Below are 25,424 nucleotides of genomic sequence, written 5' to 3' on the forward strand. Positions count from 1 at the left end.
AATATTTTCTTTATTCTTGATTTTAGAAGTACTTATTTCTATTCACAATAAACTGGTAATGTAAAGTAACAATGGTTAGTCTACAGCTGTAGTTCTCAAACTGTGATACATGAAATATTACTTAGTTACAAAATTGTTACTATTATTTGCAAGGTGAATCTTAAATGAACTGTGATACAGAGCTCCTAACAATTAAGACAGATGAGGTGTCTTAAGTGTTAATAGCACATTTATTTTTGCCTGATTGGAAAACTCAAAGAGAACCAAAAGCCGGGAATAAGTGCTATTGGTTCGTAAGAGCTGGAAATTGTCGTTTACAGCTATTCAATTCGACTCCTAGTTTCTCATTTAAAAATACAGTGGGATTTGCCAAATGACATGCTCAGTGACCAGGCTACCTACTGTTAAATGCTAATATTTTTCCTCTGTATTTTGTACTTTCAAACTCTTAACATGTTCAACAGATTTTATAGTACCTATAACCAATTTTTTGCTATGACTCGCATTTAATTAAAGTCGTTTATTATATTTTACAGTTGTAACAGACCTCTGGCATCTGGGGATCCCCTTTGTTAATATTTCCAACTTACAATTTGAAAATTGTAAGTTCCTGGTGAGGATGGAAAGTATAATTTAAAGTTTGCAACGGCATAAGCTTATAGTACTTTAGCACAATTGTTGAAATTTCTGGTTTACTAAAAATCTAGTAAAAAATCAAGGCTGCAATTGTAGCTACATTTGTAACCTTGATATGCCTCCAATTTTTCCTTCTACTCAACTTTCTGTTAATATTTCTGTACTTAGCATTGTGTTAACAGCTGCTTTCTTTATATAATTTATACCTTATTTTTTATTAGCAGTGAAACATCACTATTTAAGTAAAACAATATTATTTAGTCTGCATAATAATATAGTAACAGAGACATAAATTATCTTAATGATGATGCTGTAATTTATAGCAATGCACGCGATGCCTTCCAATCATCACAAGAGCAGATTTATTAAATGTATGAAAGCCAAATATATCTGGCACTATGAAGCATTTGCGTCAACAGTAGAAATACATATTCTTGTCGTCTTCAAAATAGATAGGCTGCGGAGGGTGAACATTTTTCTTACATTTCAATAATAGTGACTACGTGCGTTTTTCCCCTTTAATAGTATTCCCTCACTGGTTGTTCTTACCTTTTTGGATTTTGAGTAAGGAGTAGTTAGTTTTTAAGACGGACCTCTTGGATGCAGTGGTTATGCTCATGCCCAGACACGTAGACGGTGACTTCATACTCATTTTTCAACGCACGTCCAGCGGCTGTCGTGCCTGTGAGAGAATGGATTGATGCACCTATCGCTGAGAAAAACGAGTCTGCTGCCGACCATAAACGCTCTTGTTCTTTTTCCTGAGATTTCTGCATTTGCTTCAGGAAACGTGTCTTTGCCAGCACGCTGCTGTACTGTGCATGAGTTGCTGCTGGTGCCGCTGCTGCTGAGGACATTTTTTTTTTTAATTCTTTCTTCTTAGCAACGGTGCCACACTTACTGCTTTAAAGGGAAGAAAAGCTGTAATCAGATGAGGATGACGGACCCGCGATCGATTACAGGTTATTCTCTTTGCAGATATTTTTTAAGCGATTAAACAAGGGATAATTGGCATCCATCAGGAAAACGGTGATGTGCATGTATTATTTGGATTACTGCAGACTGTGGAGGGTGTGGGGTTCTTAAATAGCTCATAATTGCTCAAAACCAGTCATGCATTATGATCTGTGGAACAAACAGCCTTTATGAACGCTTTATAATTCTAAAATGGGTTGTAAGGCAGCAACATATAGAAATAACTAATCGTTCTTTTGTATCTTTTTTTTAAGGAATAATGAAGGACTCAGATACTGAGATCATCATGTTCTCCTTTCATGTAGAGGAATATTTCTGAATCTGATGACAGTGGAATCCATGTAAGCGTCCAACAATACAATGAACAACACACTTTCACCATCAGACCTGGTGGATGTACCAAGACAACAGAGCTTCAATGGCACCGGAGGTATACAGACACCTTCAGGTTGGGCCGTGATCCACACTGCCACCTTGACCTTTTGCTCCCTGCTCCTCATCTTCATCTTTTTTATGGGCTCATATGGCAACCTTGTGGTGTTCCTGTCTTTTTTCGACCCGGCCTTTCGCAAGTTCCGCACCAACTTTGACTTTATGATCCTCAACCTGTCCTTCTGTGACCTGTTCATTTGCTGCGTGACGGCTCCCATGTTTGCACTGGTGCTATTTCTGGACACCGGCGGAGCTGATGGTGTATCAAAGAGTTTCTGCTTCGCCTTCCACCTGACCAGCTCGGGGTTTATCATCATGTCCCTGGAGACGGTGGCAGTGATTGCCCTGCACAGACTTCGCATGGTTCTGGGGCAGCAGCCTAATCGCACCGCCTCGTTCCTCTGCACACTAGCCCTTACCGCTCTCCTGTGGACATCCAGCTTCACCATGGCTGCTCTCCTGACCATGCGAGCATACCCACGCAGAGATGGGCCTTGCTTGCCGCACTTTGGACTGGGAAGTGGAAATGCCAGGGTTGTGCTGTATGTTTACCTGGCAGACTTTGCATTTTGCGTCGCTGTGGTGTCTGTGTCCTATCTCATGATTGCTAAGACACTAAGAAAAAATGCACAAGTAAGGAAATGTCCGATTATCAGTGTAGATGCCACATGCCCACCTCAGCCTGGACCTCTCATTGCAGCGGGCTTTGAGAACATGCAGTGTGCTGTTCAAGGCCCTCCTTTGTATCGCAACCAGACTTACAACAAACTGCAAAATGTACAGACACATGCATATGCAAACAGGATCAGCCAACCTATAGTCCCAGGAGCAGCCCAAGGAGCCACCTGCTGTCAGATAGTTTCTTCTGTCAACTTAGCCACAGCCAAAGACTCAAAGGCAGTTGTCACCTGCGTGGTTATTGTGTTCTCTGTCCTGCTTTGCTGCCTGCCAATGGGAGTTTCACTGGCACAGGACGTTTTGTCGCCAAAAAGCAACTTTACACATAACCAGTTTGAACTGTGTGGTTTTGTGCTCATTTTCCTCAAATCAGGCATCAACCCATTTGTGTACTCGCGCAATAGTGCAGGCCTTCGCCGCCGTGTGCTCTGCTGCATTCAGTGGGCCGCACTGGGTATTCTCTGTTGCAAGCAAAAGACTCGCCTCCATGCAATGGGGAAGGGCAGCCTGGAAGTCAATCGCAATAAATCTTCCCATCATGAAACCAACTCAGCTTATGTGCTTTCGCCAAAGCCACCCAGGAGGCTAGTGGACCAGGCTTGTGGGCCCAGTCGCTCTAGAGATTGTGATAGTAGCCCAAGGGCCACAGGGGTGCGGAAACCTCGCCTCCCAAGCACTTCTACTCCAATGAATACCCGAATTGAGCCGTATTACAGCATTTACAACAGCAGTCCCTCAGCGGGACCCAGTTCCCCTACCAGCCTGCATCCTGTCAGCTCTCAGACATTTGCTTTTGTCAAGTCTTATGTAGCCATGCACTACCACACTCACCAAGATGCACTGCAAGACTTCGACAGCACCTCAGCACACCAGATTCCCATTCCTTCAGTTTGAAGGAATGGGAAACCACAGAACTTTTTGGGCAGTTTCACTATGGCTTTAAGTCCAATGTGAATCTAATGACAACATGGCTCTTTTAATGCATTGGAATCAGTAACTTTATTCTCCTCTGCAGCTTGTCAAAATTATAAGCTTTGCCCCTGACACAGTAAAGAAGAAACCACTTTATTAGGAAGTGTTGATCCTTTTTTTGTTTTGCTCTCACAGACGCAATTTCACAGAAATATTGTGCACGCATGTGCCGTTAACAACCCAGAAATCTAAAGGTTTTATTTAAATTACTGCCAAACACAGCAGCTAGTTGGACTGCTGCAATGCCAGGCTACCAAAATACCCTGCACAAGCCCACACAACTGTCAGTGGCATGTTTTTGCACCTTGATGAACTTTTCGCTTCTTAAGAAAATGTATTTGTGAACCTCAGACTATTTAACCCAATAAATGGTCAGCAAGCGCTTTGGATCTGTGGTATGAATTTTTTAAATGCCCTTTTTATATAAATATGTCACTTATGATTCTAACCAGATTTTGAAAAGATGGCCCTGTACTTAATTCTGTGGATTTTTCAATACTTTTATAATGCAGTAATAACACGTTACACTGTTAATATATTTAACCACTTGACAGTGATGATTAAAAAATCCTATCTGATGTGCCCCCAAAGATCACAAAAAAATAGTTTCATAAGTAAATATTACAATTCACAGAATACCAGCACTCTCTAGTGGTCTATTACTTGCCATGAGAACCAAATTTTCCATAAATTAAGCCTGATGTGTGTTCTGATTCGGCATGCATTTCCTTCCTTTATAAAGCGTGATTGAGGATTATAAAAATGAGCTACACAACTTTGATGCATTATCATTATTGAGTAATCTGTTTGTTAAGGTGATATTCCCATGAACTAATGAAACTCAACCAATGAACTCCCATGTAATTTTATTTTCTGCAGCAAAAGCATTAGTTTATGCCCCTTCATACAGCAGCAATAAGATTCCCCAGTGTGCATTTTTTATAAAACCACAGAATATCTTTGAACCAATATACATTCTGTACATTCTTCAAATGTTTCATTCAAACTTTTGCTGCTTATGCACATCACACTCTCATGCATAATTTACACTCATTCTGTAAATTGGCAACACACTCACTCTTCCTGCTGCAAAGGGATCCCAAACTTCCAATTTTTTTTATCTGCTAGCACAAATAACCAGTCAGTTTAAAATCTCACACAAACACACTCTGAAATGCACAGTAGAGAAAATAAAACCACCGTGAGCTGAGTTGATTCCCCTGAATGATTTAAAAAAATCCCGTGACTCATCAAATCTTGTTTCCAATTAATCAACTCTGAAGAGAAGCATAGATATGGAGTTCAGGCATTAAATCAGCTGCCCTTTGGTGAAGCATGAGCCCCTTTTCACTCATTAAAAGTCCGTTTAAGTCACATCACGGGCTGCGCGCCGCGTCTGCACTGGCCCAGGGTTCCTGGGCAACATGGAGTCCAGCCTTACAATCAGGCTCAACCACAGTTTTGGCTTTTAGTACAACATCCAAAGTCTCTTCTTTCACCAAACAGGCCTCTGTTTAACAAAAGTCCTGTCATTCTCCATGCCTCAACACCGTCACTGGATATGTCCAGCTTAACTGGGGATGGACAGAAGTCCGTGCTCATCAGCTGTGTCGAGAATTCTGCATATGACGGGGGACTCAACCTAAGCAAGGGAGAAATGAAACAAATTAGATGTCAATCTGAGTGATGATGTAACTTAGCAAACTTGCACGTTAAAACTTGTACTCCATTTATTTATTTGTTTATAGAATATTTCCAACCATTTTTAGAGACCAAATATGCGATACTCATAAACTGTAAAATCAGAACATTGGTTTTTATTGCAAGCTCTGAATAAAACTTTAGCTGGCATTTTTTCAAGCCCAGAAAACTCCAGTCTCTCTTTTCTAGTTTATTTACTATTTAGTAATATATATCAATTGTTAGGGAACATCATACAGTGAATTTAAAAGTTACACTTAGCACCATAAAAAATAGTGTGTAATTGTCACTAACCTAGTAAATGCATTACATAGCCATCATTAATTGTGCTGAAAGAAAATTGCTTAATATTAACAGATTAACAGCTTTTTGGAAATCTTAAGTCAAAATGACCCATGTAACAATGCATTCTACATTTGCAGTTTATATATATTTTACTGTTTTCCTTTTTATCACACTATAAAGGATCTTTACACCCCACCCTTGTGGTTTTATGGCCAGAACTTTGGGAACTATTGCATTAAATCTCCATCGTTTCACAGACGCCTTTTAGATATTTCAGTTATTCTGCTCAGTCTTGAAACCTTTGAAGGAAACAAAAAGACAATTCCAACAAACCAGAGGATTAAGGATAATCCTATTGACGGGAATCCTAATGACCCACATAACAACTAGGAGACTACCACAAACATGCTACATCACTTGTCATCAAGATAATAGCCAATCTACTTACTCACATTGTGTTTTGTCAAGGCCCACAAGTTACTGTCACTTATATAAAACACATTACCAATTATGTTCTCAATATAGCAACCAAACCTACCCCAAGCACATATTGACAAGTCTGAGGTTCCATCATGTAGACAGTGACAGCATGGGGAGACTCAGATTCTTTACATCTGTCAGAGACAAATTATGAATTAATATTATGTTAATATTAACATATTAAGTGACTTATGTTGATTTAAAGGAATGTTACTCGTTCCTCTTATAGATTACTGACTCACTTGAGCTTTACGACGACCTGCCTGGGCTTTCCTGTCAGATCACATAAATCCCCGTGTCCATAAAAGTGGGAAACTACCCTATGACGGTAGGGACGCAAAGAAAAGTGGGGGAAAAAAGGAAAAGGTTAACACTCAAATCAAAGTAATTTTAATTCTGGTTCTTAGAGGAAATCAAAATTGCCTACTTGACTTTCTGTGCCCCATCTTCTTTGAGCTGGTAGGATCGGGCAACGTTCTTCTTCGCCCACTCAACGTGCTCCTCTGCATTCCAATTCCCCACCACGACGATGTTCTTCCCTTGTTCTTTGTCCTGAAACACAGATTTAAAATACATCTGACAAAGAAAACTGACTTGAGAGGAGAAGAACCTTCAAATTTCTTGGAAAAAAAATGGTTGACAAACTGACTGTTGAAACCTGTGAAATACAAACGCATTGATCAAGCTAATATTGATTTCCTGTTTTGTGATTTTGAAAAATGTTATTTTTTTGTCTTTCAAGGACAATAAGCCGGTGTACCCCGCCTCTCGCCTGCATCAGCACCACTCCTGATCCCATGAGGGACAAGGGTGTAAAAAAATGGATGGATGGATGAAGGACGATAAGCCACACAAAAAAATTCTTAAAAGACAAAGTAGGTATTGGACCAGTTAACTACTGACAAATTTTTAACCCTGGCTGACTGATTGGTGCTTTCTTAGTCTAAATCCAGTTGATAAATTAAAGAATAAAACAACTGTGCTGTAATATACGTATTCAGCCTTCCTGTTATTTGATTATACTTACGCTCACTCCGTGATTGAAAGAATCACAAATATGTCTCAAATGCTGTATAAGATCATTTGATTCTAATAAGCATCCCTGTGCTTCCTCTTACTTCTTTTTTAAACATGTCATTGATACTGAAGCTAGCTAACTTTGAGCCTTCAGTTTTAATTCAAGTCATCTTACCTCATGGTACTGATGGACATGTTTTCCATAACAGAATTCATATTTCCACCAGCCCACGCCCTGAAACACACATGAAGATGATCATGAATTACAGAGTAGTTTTAGAAATGACCTTTATGTGTTAAATGAAAACGCGCCTCACCCCTTGCAGACAATACAAGCCACTGAGAAACTCCTTGATCAACTGGTCGTCTGTCAAACGAGAGATGTGTGTCGTTCCCACTGTGACCTGAACCTGTCCTCCAACAGTCATGGGTTTGTGCGTAGAGGTGAAAGCTTCCTCTCTAACCGGTGACACTCCCTCCTGTGACAAAGACAAAACTTGATTAAACTTTATAAACAGGGGGCGTTGTTTTTTACTTTTCGTTGATTTGCTCACCTCTCTGATGTCTGCATTGGTGCTGAAAGGTGGTTTAAGCAGCTCCTCTTGCTCTTTATCTAACTGTGTGAGCCTCTGGGGCTGCAGGGGGGAGCCCTCCATAGCCTGGCAAAAGATGGCATTCACTGGGGAGGACTTGAATCTAAGGAACATGCATCGCGTTAGGAAACGATTTCATTCCAGAGAAACACAACATGAAGTACTTCTAGAATAGTTCTTTAGAGTCCTACCTGTATTTTGGGTGTGTGCACAGCAGCGGTGTTAACACCACGACCTCATATTCACAGGTGGTGACCTCTGCAATGGACAGAATCTCATGTTTGGCTTCTGGATGGCAGACGTACAACACGGAGGTGGAGCGTGGCAGGTTCTGCTTCAACGTACACGGAGTCCCGTATCCCATTTTCACCGAGTAGTATGGAGTCAGCTGACCTTCGATGTTTTTAGTGGGCACCTAAACAGCAAATTTTGAATAAAATGGAAGTAACAGATGTGAACAAAATCTGTATGGCAATTTAGTTTCAGTATATTACTTACTTCTGTTTGTGAAGCTGTTTTAGCATTTTCTCTCTCTTCATCTTGATCTAAAATTTAAAAAAAAAGAAAAAAAAAAGGTCAGCCACAACTTGTACACAAGTCAAAAATTTGTCTTAGCTCATTTCAGAAATCAAATAACAGAAATCGAGATGCAAAGCCACAATATACCCCACCTGTATCAGCTGACTGACTCTTCTGATCCATATTCCCCAGGTAATACTCCTGAACACTGATCTTCTGTGGAAGCACACATGATAATTTTAGGATCCATGTGCTGGCTTCTCATTCATGTCATCTGACCGTTGACCACTCAACCCACTCACCTGACCCGTCTCCTTCTCTTCATGATACTGCCTGACATGCTTCCCGTGGCACACTTCATATGTCCAGTAAGACTCAATCTACAAGGTTGCATTAAAAATTGAGAGGCTTACAATTATCAAAGACTCCTCCTACCCAAGAAAAATGATTTTCCATCACGGTCTGCTAACGTTGCATGAACTCTAACTGAAGACAGTTTCAATTTCATGTCTCACCCTGTAGGAGCAGCTGCTTCGTTTGAACAGCGGCTCCAGAAGCTCTCCTGGACTGGGACCACCATACCCCTTATCATCATCCTGAGACACCAAATTAGACAAGTAACACAACAACACTTTAAAGAGTAAGACATCAAATCATTAAAAGGTTTCTATGTTATATTGGTCGGAGCTACACAGATCTTCCGTGCCTTAGTTTTATGCAATTTTAGCTGCACTTTTAGTATCTAACTTTCAACTTTGCTATTTCATCTATACTGGTCCTAATGTAAATAATTTAGATTGAATACTTGAAAATAAAACTTTCACTATGATGTAGATTTCAGCTTTTTTCATGCTTAGGCTTTTTAGGTCTTTATCTTTCACTTTGTAAAAGTTGGTTCTTTTTATTACTTTCTGTTTTTGTCGTGTTTAAAATTTTCTGTACTTTCTTGCTTCTGTACAATGCGCTGGGAATATAGAGTTTTTCTATTGATGAGTTGCTTTTCTCCTCAGTTACAACAGACAACTCACAGTATGTACTGGAAGAATAAGTATTAGTATTACTTAACCTGTGTGTGATCAAATAAATGACAGAATTGTTATCAGGCTGGTTTGGTGGTCATAATGAAAAACTATATGCTTTTAAAGGTGTCTTAAGATCAGTAAAAGGTTAAATGTTTTATGCCACATGGGTGGTTCATTAATTTATCTATTGAAGTAAGGAAGCGTTTCTTAAGATCATTAAATATAAAAAGACGAAGGTTTTACTCCCTGAAGTTGAACCAAACTATGTATTGCTCACCTCTTCCCCATTTGCCAGTGAAGGCAACAAACATTTGTACTTCTCCTTTTCAGTTGTTGTCATGATGACGAAGTCATCTTCACTGTAAGGAGCACCTGAAGTTGGCTGCAAAACGGGAGAAAAAAAGAGAATCACAATAAGGTTTGGGATACAAAAAGAGGACCTTAACGTAGTAGTTTAGGCTTACTTCCAACCTAAACTAGTAACATTCGTGTATGATCAGGTTCTTGCAGTTTTAAAAACATTGTGCTTTAAAGCAAGTAGGAAGCCTACCAGTCTGAATTCAGCACCCGGCCAGGTTATTTTAAAAGGAATCTCATCAGTAAATGAGGGATACCCCCCTCTGTTTGCAGAGACGTCGCTGCAGACCCCCAATAGTCCTCCAAAAAGGACCAACATCAGCCCAGCAATCATCTCTCCTGCCCGGCTGCTTAGTTCCTGCAGCCCCCTCCGCATGTTCGTTGAAAGCCTCTTTACCTCCCACTCGCTGCTGGACAAATCACTTAAAAGATACTTCAGTTTGGCACAAATCCTTCCAATGACAACGGGAGGCGGATGTCAACACTACGCCAAACACAGGAAGTGACCTGTTGGCTGCCACGTCGTTTTCCGTCTTTGAGTTTAGCGCAGTAACAACACTGCCCTCTGGTGGCAAAAAAAAAGGAGCTTAAAGAGGTCTTGTCTTGTGCGAAATTCTGTTACCCTGTGAAAATCTGTTCCCCCTGTGTCGGGAGCGCGCATTGCAGCCAGAGAGGCGGATCTGACGGATCTGACCATGTTCACGGCTCTTCTGGTCGATTTCTCAGTAAAATAACTCATATAATCATGTCAAGGTTGTAACATTCAGTTTAATCGGCAGCTGTTGTTTTAAAAAGAAGCGATAACAAAATTGTAAAATGAATAAATAAACGAGGTCTTCTTACGCTGTTTTGTGTTGTTATTATAAACGCCAAGAGAATCGGTCATTTTCCAACTTTTGTCACTTAAATCTGACAAATAAAAGTAAGTCATCAAACACAGTTTTCCAACACGTAGTGTGTATTTATAATTTTTCATTGCTGATATAAGAGGATGGAAGCTGGCTGACAGCAGGGCACAAAAATTAAGACTTCCTGAAAAGATGTAGACTTTCTGGTAAATCCCATTCTAATGTAAAATATGACAGATTACTGGATTAAGGAAATTTATAGTATACTACATGCTATTACACATAAAAAAATTTGAGAATTTGGAAACAGTTGCTCTTTATTTCCCAAAGTTAAGGAGGAGGAGAGGAGAATCGATATTTCAGCTGCCTGAAATTATTTGCCAAAGTTAAAGGAGGGAAACCAAATACTTTAGCCACCTGATATAATCCGTTCCCACTCTATACCATGGGAATAAATTGGCGGCAGAGCGGGAACCTTGGGGATGTGTCCAATCCTGGCTGACCTCCTGAGAAATCAATCAGAAGAGCCGTGAAAATGGTCAGATCCGTCAGATCTGCCTCTCTGGCTGCAATGCGCGCTCCCGACACAGGGGGAGCAGGGTAACAGAATGTTGCACAAGACCTGAAGTTAAAGCGCACTCATTGGATCGTATTTATAAAATAAATACAAATAATATTAAATAATCATGTTTTATATGTACACAGATGTACTTTACATATTGTGTACTTTTATACGTACAGTATAAATAAAGTTTTTCGGAAGAGAGTCAAAAGCAAGCTTTTCGGGGCTTAATAAACGAGAAAACTTACAGATGCACAAAGGTTCGCGTGATTTGAAGACTTCACGGTGTCATATTTTAATGACAGTTTTAAAATGTAATTTATAAATGGAAAAAGAAAAGAGCTCAATAGCTGAGCTCTGCCTCCTATTGGAAAGATCTCGAAATACACGTTCTAATCTGAATTCAGAGAGCAAAGGGTGAGCTTAAGAACATGTCAAGCTGCCGCAGAACTGAACTTTGACTTACAAGAAGGTATTATCTTAAGTTCTTCTATTTTCCACCAAGTTTGTTGATTGATTGCAGTGTTGTCATGCATTCTCTCCCTCCATACCACTATGGTGGCCGCTACAATACCCAACACACGTAGACAGTTAAATCGACTCCAGTTCTAAAACTGTTAGACCTTTAAAAATGTGGGGTTGTCTTTATGCTGGCTGCAAACATGCTCTCAGAAGTGGTGAAAACGGTGTGTACAATTTGAAAACAACAACAACAACAACAAAACATCTTTTGACCAGATGGTGGAGCTGTTGATGCAAGGATGTGAATTAAGAGAGCCAGGAGGAAAGGGAAAAAAAGATTAAAGCAAAAATTCTGAAACAAAGAGAGACTTAGAAAAGAGTGGGACACGGAGGTAAGAAGACATGTAAGAGGACATTTAACAAGATCATTCATCCTTTGCTAAAACTCAGAATTGCATTAAAATACATTAATGCAATGTTCATAGATAGATAGATAGATAGATAGATAGATAGATAGATAGATAGATAGATAGATAGATAGATAGATAGATAGATAGATAGATAGATAGATAGATAGATAGAATGATTTCTGCATTGGAACTAATTAATTTGAGAGGAGCATTCTCATTTATTTCACTAATATCCACAGGGTGTGCTTGATTTGCATACCTTCCATACGCCCTCACCTAATGCATAATTGATACGACTGTCATCTCCCCAACCATAATAACATCATTCCAAAGGGAGCAGTGAGAAATGAATCTTGGCATTTGAACATCTCGAGCCAAGATTAAGATGTCTCCGGGGCTGTCACCTAAAAATATACATAGAATAGTCAGACATCAAATCAATACTGTTTGCTTTTTTGCATGATTTTCTTAATGACATGCAGTATCGATCAGAGTGAAGCGTCTCTCTACCTGTTGCACTGATTTCCCTTGTCAAAAATGATTTATTTCAGCTTTTCTGATTGAGACTTCATGCAGCTGTTTTGTGGAATTCATTATGTTAGTAAGTAATACTGAAAATGTTGAACTACATCTACATTACATCCTGTATTTTTCCTAACTTTGTTTTCACACATTTCTACAGCAATTGCAAGACTAGATGTCTTCTTTTGTTTCTTAAAGGCATTTCAGTTGTATACATGGTTGTCAACCTTTTTATAAAAAAAAGAAAAGAAAATATGTTGTGCATTTGTATTAAGCCCTCTTTACAGCATCATGAAGACCAAGAAACACACCAGAGAGACGAGGGTTTTTAAAGCAGGTTTAGGTTCTAAAACAATATTTTTAGCTTTGAACATCTCATAGCGCACTGTTCATTTAACTGTCCGTCAACATGAAGAGAAGGGCACAATTACAAAACTATCAGGATATGTCCATCCAGCTGAAGTGACAGCGAGGCATGGATCACATTTATCAGAGATGCTGTCAAGAGGCTCAAGGTATCTCTGGAAGAACTGCAAATATTTAAGGATCTGGTGGGGCAGCTAATCAGAACTTTTGCCCTTCACAAATTTTGACTAATATCCAAAACAACATCCAGCAGAAAACTGACACTGCACATCACTCTGAATGCAGCATTGTTAAATCTAAATATTTTTTTATGACTGAGTTTTAGGTTTTATACATAATACACTAGTGTGGATACAATGACCATGACATTCCTGAGTGCCACAAAAAATGTAGTTAAGTTTATGATCGTGTCAATGTAAATGTGTTTGTAAATGTACACCAGGCTTCTATAAGAGTACTAAAGTTGTTGTTCTTTTGATGAAACATTTTCATCCTTTTCTTTCACAAACTAAAAATTTTCTTCTCAGGGCTCCATCAAAGCAGTCTATTCCCCATGACCTCTCTCAAAGGTGCCTGTAGAAGGTTCTTCACATACATTTTTGCATTGTCTGAGGCGTAAAGCTGTTTTAGCAAGCCTTAGGATGTCAAGTATGAGTTTAAAAAAAGCCCCCAGAAGTGTCCTTTTGTTCTATGCGAACCAACAGAAAGTGGGTTAACTTTTTGCAAATGCATCATAAGCTGTGTGTGTAATCTGGAAGAACTCAGAGACTCAGGAGACTTTGAGAGTGAAAGTCATTTAGTGTCTCTTCACAGTGTGATATTGAATGGTAAAAATAGTCCCAGATGAAGACTCTTGATGATGCAAACTGAGGATATTTGTTTAACATCTTGAAATCAGCAATTATATGATGCACAAGCAGCTGAAAGACTCAGTCATTTTATAAATTATGAAATCAACATTCAGGTTGCAGATTAACTGTCATTCCTCAATAATCCTCATGTGTAATTACACAAAAAATCTACTGTCTCCGTTTAGCTCTGCGTCAAATAGAAGTAAAACATTAAAGTTGTAGCATGAATCACATTTGACTCTGCTATAGAGTAATTGGCGCAAAGAAGCCACACATAATTTGTCATCATTTGAATGCATTCAAAAGATATCATTTGCATATATTTTTAATGACAGATGTGTTTTTCTGACTGAAATGTGTGAAATATATTGTTTTTTTAATTTTATGAATTCATTGTCTACCACATAGCTAACCACCAAAGCATCACATAACTGAAAGAAACAAAGCAAAAGGTTACTGATTTAGTGAAAAAAACATTTAATCAAACATGATATATGAAGAAGTTCAATGGGTTGCAAAGTATTGTACAAGATACAACTTTCTGTTCGATGACACTCTCCAGCTTATTGTGGGGTATCCCCAGGTGTTCCCCTGCCAGAAGGGATTAATACTTCTGAGTTGACCCTAAGGACTCTTCAAAGTAGGGCATTCCCAGAAATCATCATTCAAAGGTCATCCTGTTGATATGCCTGAATCACCTCAACTGACTCCTTTCAGTCCAGAGGAGCGGCTGCTTTACTCCGGGCTTCTCCCAAATCACCAAATGACTGAGGTTGAATTCTTACTGTGCATTACACTATATGCATTTACAATGCATTCTCATTATGTTTGATTTTTAAATGGTAATGGTTTGAAAAGGCAGATGTGGTCATTGCTTTCTTTCCACTTTTATAGTAGATTTAATGAGCCAAACATGATTTGTTTGCATATTTTTATAGACTTTTTTAGACATAAATGCACTTTCAGCGTTACGTAGTTTATTCATGGCGATTCCGAAAAAAGCCAATCTTGCATCTTCTCCATGACTTCAAGTTATGCAAGGTTTTCCCAATGGCTTCCCAAATCCTTCCAAATAATTCTTTGTGTTTTTCCTCCCTTCTTGAAAATGAAAACAAAGAAACCACGTCTTTTATTTTTACTCGTCTTGCGCAGCATCTGCAATGCTGTTTTCAGTTCATTCTCATTCTAAAGCATTCCTTTACTTACTTTAACCTTCCAAAGTTTTGACAAACTTTTTCCTCACTGTTGGTTTGCCCGGGGCGGTTCATACAGTAATTGTAAACTTTCAGCAAACAATGTATGGTGTTAACAGTCAAATGAAAAAGACATGCTGAAATTATATTGGCAGTTTGGCATCATGCTGCCTCTTCTCCAAATGGCACAAGAACTCTGACCTTTTCATAATCTTAGCGCTGTCATGAGATGACCTTTATGCACAGCATCACATCGTCGATGCATGAACCTTTAGACAAGCTATGATTGGCCTTTAAAAAAAAACAAAAAATCAAACTACTGTTTACGCAACACATAAAAAGAGAAAAGTGAAACCGCAATTTTATTTTTGCTTTAAAGTCAAAAAATATTCAACAGGAAATGTTACTCATTAAGAATTTACCTCACTTACCTTAGTATTGGATTAACTGACAACATTTTGTGGATTTAGTTTTGAGTCATGTCAGCAAGAAAAGAATGATTCATAGAAAATTTCCTCCCTGCCTAGTCACAGACTGACTCTCTAAAGAATAGATGAAAACTCAATTCAGCCGCCTACATTAAATCTGTTAGCGTTTTCTTTTTTAGGACTTTCTCACACTTTTTTGTGGTGAGAAACTTAGTGAATCAATAAAGTTCTGGTCTACTTATTGGGTTGTGGGTGTAACCTGAGGGATTGGCAGGAGGAGAAAGAGGAGGTGGAGAAAGGCCAGGTTAGCTTCCCTGGTGGAGAGGAAGGTTAGTCTGTTGGCCTGATGGCTTGTTCACTCTGCAGATGTCACCTGGTCATTATCCTGAGGCAACCATCTGCCAGTTGGTCCTGCAGGACCCGGCCGCTCCGTCTTCTGGGCCCCGTATGACAGGCAGGATGTGTGCTGCTTTCTCTTCTGCTTTGACCTGATACTCCTCCAGCCTCCGGTGTCCAAAAAAGGACCAGGTCGGTCAGGGGCAGAGGGAAGACAGAAGACACATGTGGAGAAACACTCTGCCTCAACAATGAAGAAGAAAAAAAAACTGGACAGCATTAATGGTGCAACAGCAGTTTTTACTTGGACTCCCCTCTTAGTTGACTGATTGGCTTCTCACCCTTAGTGCTGCTGGGATGCTGAGATTTTGTGTGCTGCCAACTTCAGTATCACCAACCAGGCCCACAGATTTAACTTATCTCATCAGTGCTTGAATTCATATTGTGTCTGCTTACAATTGTTCGCTAATATGAACCATTTATACAAAACGGTGTTTATTATTCACAAAACAACAGTTAACAGACAGCAAATAATCCTTTGGTGGGTAATAAGTAAGCATAATGATCATCCCCTTCTCCAAGGTGTCAGATTAGATTATTATTTTAGTGCTTTTAGATGGCTACCTATTAGATTTTACAACCACAAAATCTACAAATCTTAAAACTACAAACATAAAAATAATGACGGCAAACATTTATATACCTATTTATATGAAAGTAGTAATATTTGTATTGTAATAAAATCCACATTTATTAAAAAAGAGCCTTGAAAAAAATGTAAACTGAAAATTGTTCTGATAATTTTTTAAATTGTGTAATTATATAATATTTTAGTCTTCAAAATACCAGAATATTTGCATATTTTTAATTTTTTTATCCATCTGATGTCATTGTACATTGAATCTGATTTTGTGATCAATTACTCAGTACCTGAGCCTTTTCATAGAATCCATTTTTACTGTTGAGTAATTTCTTGGACTGCTACTGTTTACTTTTACTTGAGTAAAAATATGTTAAAGTAGTGCTACTATTTCTTCAGAACAATTTTTGGGTTCTCCACCCACTTCTGGTAGCTCCCCTTCCAACCACTAAAATCCACATGGGCGGGTTTAGCTTCAAGTGACTTTCGTAGGAACTGTTGTGAGAAAACCAGGGTGTCAAACTTCAATCCGCAACTTTTGGATGTGACCCCAGTCCAACACACCTGACTCAGAGGACTGAATTACCAGAAGTGCCTGCTACTGACCTAATTATGTGATTCAGTTGTGTTGACAGAGAGAGACCAGCAATAGTTTGAATTACAGCTAGACTGGACTCTCCACAGAGTTTTTTAAGATCCCTCCATAGGGCGCTGCATTCAAAGTCATGTTACAACTCTCTGGACATCCTCCTAGATAAATCAATGTGTGGAACATGACTTCATCAACACAAATTTGAACTGGAGACTTTGCTATCACTACTTTGCCCTTGGGTGGCCACTGTGTAATAAATTGAGGCCCCAGTGGCATTGTGTAATGCGCTGACGCCAAAGTCGGGCATTCCAGACATTATGTTATCGCTCTTCGGCAACTTTCTACTGCATTCTCTGTTGCCCTGTACTCACTTTTTTAAATTTGCACTTTTTTTACGTTTATTATATTTGGATATAGAAATGACGATAGGTATTCTGAGCTACACGGTTGAACACAGCTGAGAAGAAAAAGTTGTAAAAATTACGATTATATGCCTGTTAAGATGTAATTTTGTGACTCGATGAGGTTGACTGGCTCCTATTAAGTAGTTTTTTCCCTGCCACAGCAGCAAAATGAGACCATTCAACATGTATATATATTCATCAAATGCTATTCCCATTTTGACATCTACAGGGTCCATCCAAAAATTTTATTTGCTCATGTAACAGAAAGTGGCTTTGAGATAGTTCTCAATTTTCGTGGTTAATAATTCTACAGTCCTTTGCAATTCTTAGGTGAAACTCTGAATGTGGAACCGGACTGTTCATAATCAGACAGACATAATAAAATGAATTATAGGTGGAAACAGCAGAGAATGCTATGGAAGCCCATTTCCGCCATGAAAAAAAAAAAAAAGACCAACAGGAAGTCATAATTTCGACTTTCAAAGTCATAATTATGAGATTTAAAGTCATAATTTCGACTTTCAAAGTCATAATTTCGACTTTCAAAGTCATAATTATGAGATTTAAAGTCATAATTTCGACTTTCAAAGTCATAATTATGAGATTCAAAGTCATAATTTCGACTTTCAAAGTCATAATTTCGACTTTTAAAGTCATAATTATGAGATTCAAAGTCATAATTTCGACTTTCAAAGTCATAATTATGAGATTTAAAGTCATAATTTCGACTTTCAAAGTCATAATTATGAGATTCAAAGTCATAATTTCGACTTTCAAAGTCATAATTTCGACTTTCAAAGTCATAATTTCGACTTTCAAAGTCATAATTATGAGATTTAAAGTCATAATTTCGACTTTCAAAGTCATAATTATGAGATTCAAAGTCATAATTTCGACTTTCAAAGTCATAATTATGAGATTCAAAGTCATAATTTCGACTTTCAAAGTCATAATTTCGACTTTTAAAGTCATAATTATGAGATTTAAAGTCATAATTTCGACTTTTCCAAAAAAGCAGACATGCTGTCTTGTGTGACATTTACACAGTATTCAATTTGATCTGTCTAACCAGGAAAACACAGATTTTTCTCCTATTAATGGATTATAAACAAATTGAGGAGTATTTCAGATGTGGTTTAACCAATGATGAAATTCTTGCTTTGCTGGCTGAGGTTCATGGGGTTATTCTTAGCAAGAGGACACTAGAAAGGATTCTTAATAAGAAGAAACTTTGGCGCCGAAAGAACAAAAGTGATGTGAGTGTAGTGGCAGCTTAAATTCGTCAGCAACTTGAAACCTCTGGACAATGTCACGGATATCGATGGATGCACCAAAAATGCTGGATGAATGGTATTGTTACAGACAGGGAAACAGTTCGAGTCCTTTTACGCTTACTAGACGGTGAAGGAGTAGACCTAAGGTCAAGAAATCGACTGAGGAGACGGATTTACTATAGTCGTGGTCCAAACTATGTTTGGCATATGGACGGCTACGATAAGCTCAAACCATTTGGAATTGGGATCAATGGTTGCATTGACGGTTTTTCCAGAAGGCTAATATGGCTTGAGGCATACAAAACAAATAACGATCCAAGAGTCATTGCTGGATACTTCATGGATGCAGTGATTAAAGCTGAGGGTTGTCCTGAAAGACTTAGAGTGGATTTAGGGACAGAAAATGTTAATGCAGCTGACATGCAAAGATATTTGCATCTTACAGAAGACCAACCTCAAAGTGATAATGTAATATTTGGTCCAAGCACTGGAAATCAGCGGATTGAAAGATGGTGGTTGACCCTGCGAAGTGAATGTATCCAGTTCTGGATGGACCTCTTTGACAAACTGAAAGCAGATGGACACTTCTCGGATAACTTCTTGGACAAAGCCTTGATCCAGTTCTGTTTTCTCCACATAATACAGGTGAGCTTGATTTGAGCTGCTCTGTCTTCTCACCTATTGAAAATATTTATGATTGCTATAAAATGGTTATAATGTGCAAAGATGTATTTTCTGAGTATGATACTAAATTAATAGCATATCTTAAATATTGCACAGATTGCATGTTTGGGTAGTTGCTTGATTTAAACTTCCCTGTTTTTGGATAAATAACAGTCATGCTAGATTTACACTTCCGTTTTACTTTTGAATGTTTATTTCAAAGCTATGAGTTTAGTCTGGTTTTTGTTTTCTTCTAGAAAGAACTAAATGAAGTTGTTTCAGCTTGGAACCACCACAGGATACGTCCAACACACAATTCACGAAGTCCTCATGGGCGACCATTCATGATGTACACAGTACCTGAGGTGTATGGAACCAGAGACTATCTACACAGCATTGATCTGAACAGGGTTGAAACCTGCTTGGAAAACTGTGTTTTCAAAGACTTTCCATGTGATGAAGATGTCTTCAGTATCTGTGTGGACCTGATTTCAGAGCATAACCTGAATGTCACAGATGATGTGTTTGCAACAACTGATCTATACATAAGACTCAGGCAGCTGATTACCAGAGATTTGGAGCTGCATTGATAAATGTAAAAACATTTTGTTGCGTTGACAGTTTGCTACCTCGTCCATAATTTGGACTTCAGTAGATATTTGATGACATTGTGAGAGTGGCAGCATTTGTTTCAACACATTGTTGCACCAGTATAAAGATGGGTCAAAGCCATTCACAAGCTCTGTAACTAAGCAAGAAGAGACACTAAAATAAGATAAATCATGCTGAGCTGATAAAATAAGTCTGACATTAGAAAAATATATTGATGCATTGGACAGATGATTTTTGGTTTTGATATTTTCCCTTTATTATCAATATCATTGCATTACAGTTTGAACATTATGCTTATTATTAAACAGGAAATAAAGGAATTGAGAACTGCTGTAGAAACCTCATTATTTTTCAGGTGTGCAACCCAATGCTGATTTAAAGCTTCCCCCGCCCCAAATAAATCACACATATAAACTGGAAAAAGCGGTTTATTGAACTTCAAAATTAAAGTCTCTATTCAGCTATTAGAGAAGCCTTTGAGTGTTTTAAAATAATTCTTTAAGATAATGACAATGCTTCAAGGTGTAAAAAAAAAAAAAAAAAAAAGAAAGTGTTCTTTTTCAGTTGTTTTCTGGTTAAATCTGATATTGAGCTACTGCAATGGCACCAATCTGTTATTGAAAATATTTTAAGGTTATGTTTACTTAAAACAAAAATATAAATAAAATGCTGAGTAAACAAAAGAAAATTTTTGAGGAATAAGGGTAAATGAAACACTTTACTCCATTTCTTCCAGAACTGCATTCAAACAGAGTAGCAACATGTTCATCCACTGAACATTTAAATTATGTGACTAATATAAGAAACAAAATATCAGAAATTATTCATAAATTATTTATGCAACTAAGAACTGCTTGTTTACAAGTGCGGCGGCCATATTGTATTTTTAATTGTGTAACAAACCAGCTTTTGCAGCCTCAAGTAAAATTAAAAGTAAAAAAAATTCTAGTAACAATATAAAATATTTCAATTTAATAAACAGAAAATATTGAGAAAATACATTTTACTGCCAACTCAAATTTATGCTTTAAACTTTAACTTTGGAGTACCTTAACAGAACCCCCCCCCCCAAAAACACTAGTAGTAGAGTGCCTACTATGACATTGCAGGTCTTATAAATACTCCAGAGAAAAATTAATTGCAAAAAGTAGAAACTCTGTGGAGTTAAGATGAGGTAACAAACTTGTTAAGATAATGCTAAACTTTGAAAGTTTAATACAAAAAGATTTGGTAACACTTTATTTGAAGGGGTGTGCATAAGACTGACATGACACTGTCATAAACATTCCACTTCATGTTCATGACAGATGTTATGTCATGTTTATGATAGTGTCATGTCAGTCTTATGCACACCCCTTCAAATAAGGTGTTACCAAAGATTCCTTAAACTCACATGTTCTTCAGCTGAAGTCTGTTAGACTATATCCATCACCCATACACTACTTTCTAGGACCTTGTTTATTTCGTGTCGAAACTCTGGATAGTTATCATAATTAACTGGCAACTCTAGGTAGCAACCGCATGTGTGGGCAACTGGCCGTCTCTGAATACCTTGAAGTTGAGTGAAGCTAACACTGATAGTTTTTTGAAGAAACAAATCAGATCCTGTGCAGAACCGCAGAAAAAGTGACAGGTGTTGTGAGTCTGATTCTCTGAGATAAGAACTTAAATATTTGCTGATGTTTTTCTGCTGTGCATTCATGACTACAGGGTATACAATTGAATTTATAACCTTTCTTAATGTTGGCTGGAGATTTTCATATGCAGCTGTAATACTTTCCATCTCAGACCTCAGCGGGGAAAGGACAGTGCTCCACTGCTCAATAACAAAGGCAGGTTCCTGAATGAGCTTTTGGTGGGCAAGCTCCTCAAGTAGTAGCTCTATGTTATCAGCTGTTGGTACTCTTCGACAGTTATGGATATCCATGATTTCCAGAAGCTCTTCTTTGTCAACACTCTGAAAATCTGAAAGGCAAGATTCAAACACCATCCGATCGTACTCTGTAACATACCTTAAGAAGCTATCAACAAGAGGACTCTTTATAGAACCAAGAACTGCTTGTTCCAGTATTACTGGAGCAAGTTTTATAGGCAGGTACTTCTGTTTTTGCCAGCCAAAGGCAATAATTCGGCCAATGCTTTCCCATTGTTGCTGTCCAAAATCATGACGCAAGTAGGGCACCTTAAAGTTATTGCCCATTGTACACTGTTCATAAAAGTCCTGCCAAAATTCTGAGAGGACATCCCTCAAAACTCCTCCATCATCAACAGCCTTTTCTCGCCTTCCATCAGGGAGCACCACTTGAATACATATGTCCTCCTGAGTGACACCTGGATCACAAAAATGTGAAATTAGTTCTTTCAGGATCTGGCCACGGTGAAGAACAAGGATTTTCTTAATCCCTTCTCTCTGAACAATTGGCTCGTTCAAAGAATCAAATTGTGAAGAAGAAAGCACTGGACTAGATGGCTGTGGAGACAGAGGAAGGGTGTCATCAAGACTGACACTATCTGTGTCAGAAATGTGTCCTGTGAAAAAGGTAACAGTGCCACTGTCTTCTAAAATGTCCCCATTGATTCCTGCATCTAGCTCTTGGACATTGGACAAATCACCCATGTCATCAGTAGAGTAAACTAGGTGAACATTATCACTGCTGCTGTTTGTCAGGACACTGCTGGTTCCAACATATATGGCATCAATGCTGTCTGGTGCTTTGGATTGAGTCAGTGGTGTGCAAACTTGAGAGTGAGTAGAAAACCTTAAAGTGTCTTGGTCATTTCCACTGGGGTTGTCTGGTTCTGAGTCGCTGCCAGTGTCCTTCTTTTTGGTTGTTAGGTAAAAACGCAAAACAGGTAGTTTTGTCTGCTCATAAAGTTCTCCAACTGTAATATGTTCATCAAGTGAATGTTCCTGGAAATCTGTCATGTCAACCTCAAAATCTGTAATTCTTCCATGTGAATTTCTTTGAGACGGAAAAAACAAACCCACTGCCTTTTCAATTAAGTCATTTTTTCTACAGTCCTTTGACACATCAATTTTTCTTGTTCCACCACCTTTCTTTGTCCGAACTTGTAAAAGCTCCCCATCTCGAGAATTCATCCATCCTATCTCAACTTTTCGAACAGTTTTTTGAGCATTTCTGATGTTAACATTTGCTGAGACCTGCTTTTGATCGTTGCCTTTGTTCCTTGAAATCTTGGCTCTCAATCGGTCAAAAAGTTTTGATTTCCGGCCAGCAGGATCATTTTCCCTTCGTCTGCAATATCCGAGAAGTGCCAGTCGGTCACCATAAGATGGAAGATACTCCTTAAGCTGCTCATCTGTCATGAGCAGAAGGACACTGGAGTCAATCTAGAAAACAAAAGTTAAAACAGTTATTTAACCTATAAAAATGGGGGGGAAAACCCAGTAAAAACAGCCACATGATAAAACTGATCTGTCTTCACCATGTCTCTATAATAGTGTTGTATGATAACTTCTAAATGTACTGATTTCCTTAGCAATCTAGCTACCTTATCCTTTTGCAGTCGTTGTATGACTTCCTCTGAAACATCCCGTGATTTTAGGAAGTCATATATCTCATCCATCCTGTGACAATTACACACAATAACTAATGAATAATGTCTAATAAAACATAACATTCCAAAAAATTTATTATGAACATGAGAATAGGGTTGAATGATATTACTGAAAAACATTTCACGATACAAGCATTTTTTATTATTTTATATCAATTATTTTTTTTTATATCTGAAATATTGCCAAACTGGTGATGTGACCTTTCCCATTTTATCCACAGCTTTCACACCATAATGTTTTTTAAAAACATTTATGAGGCACAGTGGTGAAACATTAAACTGCTGCTCCGCAAGTTACTCAACAGCTTGTTGCTAGTTCACCAGTGAGTTAAATGAAGCCATCAACCTAGATGAGCTAGCCTTGAGAGGTTGAGAAGCCTTGACTGTGCCTACATCCTCCAGAATGGTATGTGGTTCTGGATCACAGTTCAGAGAATATTCTATTGAATATTCTGTCAGACTTACTATCTATTGATATTGATCACGTGTGTATCGTGATACATATAACTGATTTATTGTCCAACCCTACAAGACAGACAGAAACTGTATTTCAGACTCAAGCTCCTGCTAAAATAAAGACAATAGACAACAAAACAGCTGTACAGATCTGCAAAAATAAACCAATACACAAAGAAACTACATAAAAGTAATAAAGAAAAATCTACCAGTGTCTCCACAACTAAATGGTAAAGTGTAGAGCTTAGGTCTGAAAGTTCTGTTTACATTTTTCCCCTAAAATATTTCAATGGTTGAACAATTCTCAAAATGAAATTCCCATCTTTATAAAAGAGTCAAGTGCATGAACATCATCAGAATGATTTTAGTTTTGATCTTAATTACTTTCATTTAAACAGATGATATGATAAATTGGATTTTCACAAGAGTTGCAACTTACCTCTGTTTAGGTTTAGGTTCAGGTCAAAGGAACCTCCTCTGTCTCTTTTGTAGGTATCCTGAAAGTTGAGTAAAGTTGAGGAGTTAAAATTTTCAACAGGGCCTGCCTGTTTTGGGGATTTTTTAAGTTCCTTGTTTTTCAATTTTTCTTATTTTGAATTGCTTTTGTAAATATTGTCAATGTAAAGCTGTAGATCTCCAGCATTAGCATAAGTGTACATAAAACTGCTAAGACAACAGTTTGAAAACTGATGCATTTTGTACTTCCATATTTTACTCTTGTCTATGTATCAACAAAAACAATTTAACGGGAAAGATAGTGAATCACATTATGCATAACAAAACGTGCATACAACAAGCTGTGGAGCTTGTTTTAACCTACTAGCTATTGCTTGTATTAATGCCACAAAAAAATTATACATATTAACTTATTGAATTTTTGGAGTATAAACTTCTTATCGCACTCTGAAATAAAAACAATCTAATTAACGGACTACTTAAAAAAAACCCGGTTAAATATGCTAGAACAAGGTTAGCACGCTTTGACGGTTAACCTGCAGCTAGCTCATGTTGCTAAAACAACGAACGATGTACATAACACCACACGATCAAAAAGCATTCAAAACGAAGGAATCTAAACAAAATCAAAAAAGGCGAACCTACCTTTTACTGACTCTTAACGCAGTAGCAAAGGTTGGACCTTGGATTTAGGATCATATTTAACTGGGAGCTGGAGCATGCTGTTATTCTAAGGAGGCCTGTCCCCAACTGCTCCGGTATCTCATAATTATGACTTTGAAAGTCGAAATTATGACTTTAAATCTCATAGTTATGACTTTGAAAGTCGAAATTATGACTTTGAATCTCATAATTATGACTTTGAAAGTCGAAATTATGACTTTAAATCTCATAATTATGACTTTGAAAGTCGAAATTATGACTTTGAAAGTCGAAATTATGACTTTGAATCTCATAATTATGACTTTGAAAGTCGAAATTATGACTTTAAATCTCATAATTATGACTTTGAAAGTCGAAATTATGACTTTGAATCTCATAATTATGACTTTGAAAGTCGAAATTATGACTTTGAATCTCATAATTATGACTTTGAAAGTCGA

At 37.9% G+C, this 25,424-nt stretch overlaps 4 protein-coding genes across 5 annotated transcripts; 2 read left to right on the top strand and 2 right to left on the bottom strand.

Moving 5' to 3' along the window:
- Window positions 1-1,073: 1,073 nt before the first annotated feature.
- Window positions 1,074-4,080, top strand: gpr75 (G protein-coupled receptor 75). Its single transcript, XM_028007588.1, has 2 exons — window positions 1,074-1,598; window positions 1,866-4,080. The coding sequence occupies exon 2, from the start codon at window positions 1,972-1,974 to the stop codon at window positions 3,613-3,615; it is 1,644 nt and encodes a 547-aa protein (XP_027863389.1). The 5' UTR covers window positions 1,074-1,598; window positions 1,866-1,971; the 3' UTR covers window positions 3,616-4,080.
- A 462-nt stretch (window positions 4,081-4,542) lies between these two features.
- erlec1 (endoplasmic reticulum lectin 1) lies at window positions 4,543-10,186 on the bottom strand. The gene is made up of 14 exons (XM_028007589.1): window positions 9,861-10,186; window positions 9,588-9,692; window positions 8,804-8,884; window positions 8,591-8,668; window positions 8,441-8,504; window positions 8,268-8,314; window positions 7,961-8,184; window positions 7,731-7,872; window positions 7,494-7,655; window positions 7,352-7,411; window positions 6,587-6,711; window positions 6,402-6,479; window positions 6,218-6,293; window positions 4,543-5,335 (listed from the first exon to the last, which is right to left on the bottom strand). The coding sequence occupies exons 1-14, from the start codon at window positions 10,041-10,043 to the stop codon at window positions 5,264-5,266; spliced, it is 1,497 nt and encodes a 498-aa protein (XP_027863390.1). The 5' UTR covers window positions 10,044-10,186; the 3' UTR covers window positions 4,543-5,263.
- Window positions 10,187-18,198: 8,012 nt separating this feature from the next.
- On the top strand, window positions 18,199-20,340 carry LOC114137508 (uncharacterized). Its single transcript, XM_028006141.1, has 2 exons — window positions 18,199-19,200; window positions 19,476-20,340. Exons 1-2 carry the CDS (start codon window positions 18,607-18,609, stop codon window positions 19,806-19,808), a joined length of 927 nt encoding a protein of 308 aa, XP_027861942.1. The 5' UTR covers window positions 18,199-18,606; the 3' UTR covers window positions 19,809-20,340.
- A 506-nt stretch (window positions 20,341-20,846) lies between these two features.
- Window positions 20,847-25,027, bottom strand: LOC114137447 (uncharacterized). Of its 2 annotated transcripts, XM_028006023.1 has the most exons (3): window positions 24,967-25,027; window positions 24,305-24,362; window positions 20,847-23,182 (listed from the first exon to the last, which is right to left on the bottom strand). In XM_028006023.1, exon 3 carries the CDS (start codon window positions 23,156-23,158, stop codon window positions 21,245-21,247), a length of 1,914 nt encoding a protein of 637 aa, XP_027861824.1. In that variant the 5' UTR covers window positions 23,159-23,182; window positions 24,305-24,362; window positions 24,967-25,027; the 3' UTR covers window positions 20,847-21,244. The 2 variants fall into 2 exon arrangements, with proteins under 2 accessions (XP_027861824.1, XP_027861823.1); XM_028006022.1 differs by lacking the exons at window positions 24,305-24,362; window positions 24,967-25,027 and adding an exon at window positions 23,344-24,235 and having other exon boundaries at window positions 20,854-23,182.
- Between the last annotated feature and the right edge of the window lie 397 nt (window positions 25,028-25,424).

The sequence above is a fragment of the Xiphophorus couchianus genome, chromosome 22 (assembly GCF_001444195.1).
Source record: "Xiphophorus couchianus chromosome 22, X_couchianus-1.0, whole genome shotgun sequence".
Classification (NCBI taxonomy): Eukaryota; Metazoa; Chordata; class Actinopteri; order Cyprinodontiformes; family Poeciliidae; genus Xiphophorus; species Xiphophorus couchianus.